The 8,867-nt window shown below is 47.9% G+C and overlaps 1 protein-coding gene across 1 annotated transcript in view; it reads right to left on the bottom strand.

The window, feature by feature from the left end:
- SPAG17 (sperm associated antigen 17) overlaps positions 1-8,867 on the bottom strand; it is a 128,538-nt gene that overhangs the window by 29,999 nt on the left and 89,672 nt on the right. Inside the window, exons 31-38 of the mRNA XM_004689481.2 lie at positions 8,654-8,808; positions 6,807-6,995; positions 4,508-4,653; positions 4,279-4,409; positions 3,523-3,650; positions 2,092-2,274; positions 1,290-1,403; positions 750-795 (exon numbers count right to left, since the gene is read on the bottom strand). Coding sequence (XP_004689538.1) covers positions 750-795; positions 1,290-1,403; positions 2,092-2,274; positions 3,523-3,650; positions 4,279-4,409; positions 4,508-4,653; positions 6,807-6,995; positions 8,654-8,808 — 1,092 coding nt within the window. The remainder of the gene's footprint in view (positions 1-749; positions 796-1,289; positions 1,404-2,091; positions 2,275-3,522; positions 3,651-4,278; positions 4,410-4,507; positions 4,654-6,806; positions 6,996-8,653; positions 8,809-8,867) is intronic.

Genomic DNA, 8,867 nt, shown 5'->3' with positions numbered 1-8,867 from the left:
AAAAAAAAAACATAGATTTGAATAGTCAAAACTCCCCTTGCAACTGGGTACAGAAATGCCACTGAAGACCCCGCTACAATGGCTAAGGAAACAAAAGAGAAAATAAACAAACGGGACTCATCAAATGAAAATGGTTCTGCTGTGAAATAAACTATCATTCAAACAGTGTTTGAAACAAAGTTCAGAAACGGAAATTTGCCATAAAGCCAAAATAGACAAGAAAAGAAAATTCCAAGCCCCCAGGTCCTCTGCTGTCTGTCTGCTGTGAACCATGAAATTATATGACCACATTTGTTAGGGCTGAGTATATTCCAAAACAAATATATATTTTATTTGAGGATATCTGATCCAAAAGCAGATTGCTTGAGCTCCATATACTATAAAATGTTGCAAGGTTTTGGAGATAGTTGTGTAGTTATTCTCTGCTATGGAGAGAGCATTGGTTGGTAGGTTAATTCCTTTCTGTGTACGATCATTGCTCTAAATACAGTTGAGGTTAACAGAAACCTAAGATGTCAACTTTTTCATCCAACAGATGAAAGTGAAAAATTTACAGAGCCAATTATGATTGTCAAGGATCTCATCATTCAGGCAGATAAAAACAGAGGTAAAAGGTTACAATGAAACACGGCCGCAGAGATATGTACATGGCACTTTGCTATCAGATGAGAAGATGGCTGAGGTGTGCAGACAAGATCATTCTTTCAAAGTCCACCAATGTTTTGCAGAAAAGAATTAAATATAGTTACCTTCAGTGACATGGCTTTTTGCAGTTTCCTCCATTTTTGGGAAAGACTGAAATAAAGACAGGTTCTTCAGTGAGGATGATGATGTGGCAGAGAAAACTCACGCTGCTTATGAGCATACTTTATGTGTGCGTAGTGATCTTTCATGGAATTATATGTACATGGTGAATTAATTTTTTAATGACAAGTGGCAATTGGATGCTCCTTAGTCATTCCTTTCATTTAACAGGTGTCAACATTTTAAGTTGGAGGAGTTCCTTTTTCTTCCTCCTTTCTAGTTCACTCTTTAAATCCTTCTACATTACATAAGTATTCATTTCTCTAAGGCAGTAATTGTTTCTCTAGAATTATTTATGACCAAGGGTGAGCTTGTAAGATGTCATATATAAGGAATCTGATTTCCTCAGAAATGCTTCTTTCTATGGCTGGAGAAAAAGCTTCCTAGAAGTGATGGGAATGGGTGTGATTTTCGATACTTTCCCTTGGGACGCCTGCTACTTCAGTGATACTCAAAACGCGGTTGCACAGACACTTCTTTCTCACCATAACCAGCTTGAGCAGATCGGCAGCGTTGCCTCTCTCTTCCTCGGTTCTGGAATCCTTAACTGTCATTTCCTGCAGCTCATCTTCTTTCTTTAGAATATGGTTTATATAGTTCTAGATCACCAGGAGAAAAGAAATCAATAAAAATTAGAGAGAAGACAGAAAGCCACCAAATTCAGTCAACGTCAACCAAAGTAGTGCAAAGACTAAGAATGTGTGATTCCACAATGCTCAACGACAGCTAGTGGCCGAGAAGTCTGGAAAAGCTTTTCCTTAATGTGTTTATCAGCAAAGGCCCTGCAAGCCCCAATGCCAAGCTTTACACATATGATCCCCGCTTTGAGAGTGTTAACCTGAAGGATCTTAACAGTGGGTTCTGAGCAGCTACTGGAGCTCCCGCTCTGACAGACATCGCTATACATTCGACTACACGTTCCACATTCTTCCATCAGTTGTAAAAATCGGCAATCCTTTTCTTCCATGGGCAGCTATCCAATTAATATGCCATTGCACCTTTTTGCCAGGAGTAACTAGAACAGTTCTATAGTGAGGAAGGAGGACTTAGGCATGACATATAAAAGTTACCTTCTATGGCTCTGAGATAGTAATAGCTCCTATGCCCTATGGGAATTCTCAGGTATTTATTTTTTACCTCCCAACCTTACCCTGTGTAAGATTGATATTCATGGGTTGCACTAGATAAATATTGGTCAAATTACATAATTTCAAGCCCCTCAGGAAAGAGACAAATGACTGGCCTGTTTCTTCATTCTTTTGGGTCAGGATACGTGGATTCCATTACCTTAAGGGAAATCTGCAGCTTCAGTTTCACTTCATTGTTTATGACCTCATGCTGGATGAACTGGCGTATCTGCAGCACTTTGGGGCTCTTAAGTATAGGGGCGGGGACACTCACTAGTTGTTTGGATCCAATATTAAGGCCCTTCCAAATCTGAGTGCCAAATGGAGGCCCTGGAACTTTTTTCTGTTAACAAAATAAAACAAACCACAAAAGAAAGAAATCATAATGATTTAACAGTGAAGTACTTGTTACAGAGGCTGTGGGTTAGAAATTACTTGCGAGGCAATATAATGATGGAAAAAATTGATCCCTGTTCTCAAAAAGTTTTCCAAATAAAAGGGGGGGATTGCTAAAAGAACAGGCCACTCTTTTCTCTTTCTATGCGTTACCAAGGATCTGGTTATTGAACAGTCCTGTTGCATGATGGCCCGCTGGCTAGCATTCAGGGGGGACGCAGTGGGACGCCACAGTAATGAAACAGCAGTCTGGATGAAGCCAAATACTTGTGCACTCTTCTCGAATACCCACAGGTAGTCTAAGGCATTTGGAGTTAAGCAGTCTTTAACTCTCTGGTCCCATGACACTGAGGGGTTTTTTAAGCGAAAATTCATCCCACTGATTTGGCCAGTCTTTGAGCACCCTCTTAGGTTACCCATGTCCAGAGTGTTCTCAAGATTGCTTGAGCAGAAGCACCTGTCTTGAGTTGATACCCGTTTTCTATCCTTGTAACTGATACTCTCTATGGTTTGCTCGTAACTGACAATTGGGACTGATGCACTTTGCTGCCCCAGGCCCGGAGGTGAGCCAGTGTCCAGTGTCTGGCCAGTGATGATTACCCAGGGGCTTAACTGGAACGGGTCACTGCTACCAGGCACAGAGGGCCACAGCAGAAGGAGAAAGACAAATACCTTACGACTTCACTAAAACAAACCTCTGCGCTCTAACAACAGGATGGTGATTACCAGAGGGGCAGGCGTGGGGGAGGGAATGTCTAGAAGATACCAACTGGTTGGTGGTCCACTATTTGTGATGGGCGTGGTAGGTAAGGAGGTCTTGAGCCCTCTAAACATCGTAAGCTAATGCTGCCTCGAATTACAATAAGCTTAAAGGATTGGCTTTCAGTTGAAAAAGATAGCAAGAGACAAAAGTGACATTATATGATGATAAAGGAATCAGTGTACCACGGAGGAGTAACAGCTACTGATACATATGCACCTAAGACAGTAACGGAAGAAAATTAAAACAGATTAGCTAGTAGGTATATTTCTCTAAAATATAGAAGTTTTTAAATCTTCAAATACAAAGTTCCGTGAGCCCACTGACAATTTACTGAGGGATGAAAATGTATCACAGCCTGAGAAGGGGCCCAAACTCTGGCCACTATGGGATGGATGCATACATACAGTGGCTTCTCAGCACAAAAACGGGTACCTCGATGGGGGGGAATGTGTCCCATGACCTTGACTGGAGATTAGGAGGGACGATCGTGTCCAATTCCTTCTTCATTAGCCATGGGGAAGCTTCATGAAAAGGGCGCAGGACCGTGATGCTGAGGATGCCTGGTTCAAAGGGACAAGGCAGAAGGTCACGTCTCCACAACGCTCTGAGAAACTCGGTAGATGTGCATGCAGCTCAGCAGCCGCCTTCTGATAGGCCAGGCACAGACTCTGCTGACAGACTTACAGTCGATGAGAATGGTGAGACATGGCCGCTGTAAAACTTAAGAGGTCAGATTTAGGCCTCCTGAGGTGACACCTCCCAGCAGTTCCCAGCACTCTCAGTCCCACTGCTGGAACGTTGCTGGAACTCACCTGCTTCTCACTGCCCCACGGGCCCTGCCTTAGCCCTGTGCCGCAGAGACGGCCTGTCCTGGGCTACAACATCTCGCTTCTTACCCTACCTACTCTGTGAGTGACCCTCGCTAGCCGGCAGGGGACTGTGTCAGACCATGCTGAAAAGCCCTCTTTGACTTTCCGTTACTCACAGGATGCAGGCCTGTGTCTGGGCAGGACAGGGCGCCTGCCTGAGCGGGCGCTCAGGTGTGGCTGGGCCACGACACAGGCTCAAGTGTCTGGACAAGCAGGTGGCGGTGGCCGGGTGGAAAGTGGTGTGGGAACATGAGCCAAGGGATGAGGAGGCAGAGAGTTGGGGACGGGATGGTGAATCCCAGCGGCACGGGGGCTCCACCTGGCTGTTCCTGGACAGGTTCTTGGAGAACCACCGCGGTTGACTCTCCGTACGCCAAGGACAAGAATTCTTCTGTGTCACTGTCTCGCAGAAGTTCCACTCCTGAGCCATCCGTATAGATAACAAAAAATCTGTTTGAAGAAATAGGAATTGAGTCACTTACGGATGCTGATAAGATGCTTCTTGAACTTGGAATTAAAAACAAACATCAGCACCACGATGGTATTACCTGGGGACGTGCTCATCAGACAATTGCTGCTCATTCTTATGGAGATGGACAGCTGAAAAGCTGTCATAGTGCTCAATCTGTGCATTTAAATCATCTTCCAAATTATGTTTCGGCAGCATAGTAGATACGCTCCCATCAGCCATGACCTACGGGACAGAGTGGACAAGCGACTGAAAAGGATCAATGCCAGAGAGCTGATGTTTCTGTCGATCCATCTGAGAAAGCAGGTGATTGAAAAGATCAACAACCAAGCACAGTTATTTGTAATGAAGTACCAATAGCTTATTTGTTCACTAAGTACAGTCAGCAGTGCAGAACCTCTCTACTAACAACGTCAGAATATGAAGACAAACTGGAGAACACCAGAGGAGGGGGAATCAGGCAGGAGGGACAGCTGAAGGAGCTGGGAGAAGGGGCCTTGTGCAGAAAGGGCCCTCACATGATAGCTAACTTAAATATTAAAACAGACTGCACCTCAGGGCTTCTCCTCTGGGCTTGCAAGCTCAGAATGAGGACTCCGATAGAAACTGCCGATGGAAACATTGTCAGCCATCGGTATGAAGAGAAATGTTGCAGGCATTTAAAGTGTCAGGTAAACTGTCAGTCTCCAGGAAGGAGTGCGGTTTTGGCTGAAAGACCCCTGGAGAGATGCCCTAGAGACCATTGATCCCTGAGGAGATGCTTCACCTGGGTGACTCATGTGTTTCAACCTAGAGGGTTTGGAGCTTGACGTTTCTATTTTAGTTCACTGCAGTTTGAAATTTGGTAGTAGCCTGAATTCTTGCTAGGTCAGTGTCATTATTTGCCCCAGACAGAATAAGCTGTATCAGGACTTGTTTCAAAATCAAAATTCCATTGGGGACTCTGTGGTCGGTGTCATATCTACAAATAACTCCACAACCACTAGTCAGCAGATGGAATTCCACTGTGGGGTGACAGAAAAAGAGGTCAGCCGAGAAGGATGGCAAACCTCCTTTGTCAAGGGAAACTAAATTCTAGGGGTTTCAGGTCAGACGGTTTCAGCTCCTTAACCTACGCAAAAGCAGCTATAGGCAGTATTTTAACAAATGAGCATGGCTGTGTTTCAAGAAAACTATTTAACCACACTAAAATGTCATGAAGCAGTCTCCTTTTGATGTTTTACAATCATTTGAACATTATAAAACCATGTTTAGGGCCCTCCCTGGTGGCACAACAGGTTAAAGCACAGCATGATGAAGCATTCAGAGCCACTGCAGCGCGAGTTCGATTCCCGGCCAGGGAGTGACCCACCTGGTGTGGCAGACCTCACTTGCCCCCTCGCTGCTCCCCTCAGCAGTGTACTTTGTAGATCTGCCTGTTCTGCTCCCCTCTCTGTCTCTGGAGAATCCTCTCACCCACCCACATCTCTGGCCTGTACTCCAGTTCTTGTGTGCATAAATAAATAAATCTTAAAGAAACAAAACTATGTCTAGCTCATGGGCCCACATGGGCAGGCGGCCATGGCTGCCAGTGTCTGACTCAGCGGAGAGAGTGTATTTGCAGCGTCAAGGACAGAGAGACAGGAGGCATAGCTCTGCCACCAAACAGCACCTCTGTCTCCCCATCTTCCACCTCTAGAAAGTTCCCAAGGGAAACGGTCTCGCACAGAGTCTCTGCCTGTCAAACCGACTTGCCTGGCGCTCCAGCATCTGCTCCCACTTTATGGCGGCTCCAGAACAGTCACTGTCCCTTTTTGTTTGCATTATTTTTAGTTTATTTTAAAGGATTTTTAAAACTTTATTTTTGCACATAAGAACTGGGGTGCAGGTCAGAGGTGCAGGGGCGGTGAGAGGATTCACCAGAGACAGAGTGGGGAGCAGAGCAGGGAGATGTACTGAAGTCTACTGCTGAGGGGAGCAGTGGGGAGACAGGCGAGGTCTGCTGAGCCCTGGGGGTCCCTCCATGGCCAGGGGTCAGACTCGTGCTGCAGCGGCTGCGGACAGCTTCACAGTGCTGCGCTTTAACCCGCTGCCACCAGGGAGGATCCAACTGGCATTACTTTTAGATGCAGTGATATTGCTATTACCTTCGGTCCTAATTATCACTTCGCTTTAACACCTCCACTATCACAACTGGGCGTTCGAACACCTTGGAAGCTCACCTGAGAATCACACACTTTGGTATTCACACCTTTGTGCCCACAATATTGGCCATAAGTGGATAACCAATTCTAAAGTGGCAAAGGCAAAGACAAACGGAATCTACTAGGAAACTCCCAGTGTAAAATACTCAAAAGCCAAGCCGGGGCCTCCCCCTCCGTACCCATGACGCACTTTACCTGGAAAGTGTTTCCCTCGGGATCCCGGACCTCACAGACGACCTCAGCTGTGTGCTTCATGACGTACCTGCTCGCTCTCAGCTGCTCACGTTTCTGGAAAGGGTGGTACATGTCGCTGCTCGGCTCGTGGCAGTAGGTGGCCGAGCAATCCCTGTCGATGTGGAGGCAGCCCGTATTGGGGGGCAACACCTGGGCAGGCGACGGAAAGGAGGGAGGTGTCAAAAGCGCCCTGTTCCGCCGGGGACTTGGGGAGCTTTTCCTGCGGGGGGAAGAAACTGCCCTTGGGTCTCAGACGCAAACTGTTTCTGGGAAGAAAACGCGACACGAGGGGGGACTCGAAAGTCTGGGGAGGACAAAATAAGGAGGCAAACCGACTAAGTAAGATCTGATTTCTCCTATGTCCCATGTTTTCTCTATTTATTTCATGTATTTTCCAAGTAACTGCCTTGTGCCCTCTCATTTATATGTGTATGTATATATATATAATTAGCTATATATATATACACACATATATAATTAATTATACACACACACACACATATAATTAAGGGGGGCGGCGGGGTGACAGGAGAGGCCTGCTGTGCCCTGTGGGTCACTCCCTGGCCAGGGATGCAACCTCAGGCCACAGTGGTGAGAGCGCTGAGACTAACCCAGGCCCCGGGAGGCCCTGTTCTTAATTTCTCTGACTCCTCGTCGGCTGGCTTCTCTGCCATCCTGCACGTCAGGGTGTTGATTTTCCAGGCCATCACTGAGCTGGAGTGGGGGAGCGCTGGCGGGGGTTAAGCAGGACAAGTTAAATCACCTTGAGTCTTGTTCTTCCCGAGAGTTTCTCTCTCTTTCTTCCTCAAGTTGTTTTTGCCATTTGGTTACAGAGTTCTGAGAGTGTTGAGTTTGACAATTTTTCCAGTTTTCTGTTGTTTTTGGGAGGTGTGGATGTGCGGAGGGCCTGCCCTCATTCTGGAAGTGCTTTCAGACTCCTCAGCATTCAGAATAAAAGTCCACTACTTTGTGTGCATCATGCTGTTTGCACTAACATTCTGCAGGGTCTCAGTAAAAAGAGCACGATCTAAAGAATGCACATTGAGTGCTGTGGCATGAACACCGCACCCTCTTCTCCAATGATGGCACCTCAGTCACTGGGGGCGGGGTGCTGGGGCCGTGGGGTGAGGGGCGCTGGCTTGGCAGCTTTCCCGGCAAAAGCAGGGCTCCGTCTACCTTCTTCTGGCTTCAAGCGCTCAGTGTCCTCTGACACTGCACCAGACAGCTGCCCCCTGGGTCCCTTCTCCAGCCAGTGGAAGGCAAAGCTAATCCCTTTGAGACTAAAGGGGCATGGGGGTGGGTGGGAGGGGGGCCTATGGGAATGGGGGTGCAGGGAGGTCATGGAGTTGCCACAGGTGCATCTTCGTCACCCCCCAAAGAGAAAGCTTGGCTTGGATAGCATGGGTGCCCTTGCAGGACGGTGCCCACCGTCTTATGGAAGCTCAGGTAACACGGGCCAGGTGGACATGGGAGACCCGGGGCGTGAGAGCAGAGGTGGCTGCAGGCCAAGCTGGGCTGGTAGCACAAGCCGGATCCCATCGGGGCTTCGGACACCCACCGTGCTGACCACAGAGGGCCCCCCCAACGCAAACATTTTGGCTCGTAACACTGAACCCAAATACAAAAGCATTTAAGGAAAGCAGGGCAGTTTTTTTTGTCTGGAATTAACTGAAAAGAGCATGGGAAAAGTAAAAGGAGGTTGAATCAGATCAGACTGCGGCAGCAGTGACACGTGGAGGGCGTGCTCACTGCAGGTGCTCTGCCAGGTGGGCGCGCTCCCTGCGCCTCATCCTCACTCCCGCACGCACCTGGTAGGTCCCCTGTGGCTTCGCGATAACAGACGTCCCATCGCCGAAGGTGGCGCAGCAGCTGCTGTCCTCGCAGTTGGTGATGACGGTGGCGTAGTGCGAGCTCTCGACCTGCATGCACTTCACCTGCCGGGGCATGGCGCGGGCGTCCTCGGCTGCGGGCGAAGGCGGCGCGCGGGTCTCACACAGGCAGGTGCCTGGAGACGCACGCCGC

Source organism: Condylura cristata, unplaced genomic scaffold (assembly GCF_000260355.1).
Source record: "Condylura cristata isolate star-nosed mole 26May11 unplaced genomic scaffold, ConCri1.0 scaffold00026, whole genome shotgun sequence".
Taxonomy (NCBI): Eukaryota; Metazoa; Chordata; class Mammalia; order Eulipotyphla; family Talpidae; genus Condylura; species Condylura cristata.
The sequence above is the reverse complement of the archived record's forward strand: the minus strand, read 5'-3'. Positions and strand labels throughout refer to the sequence as shown.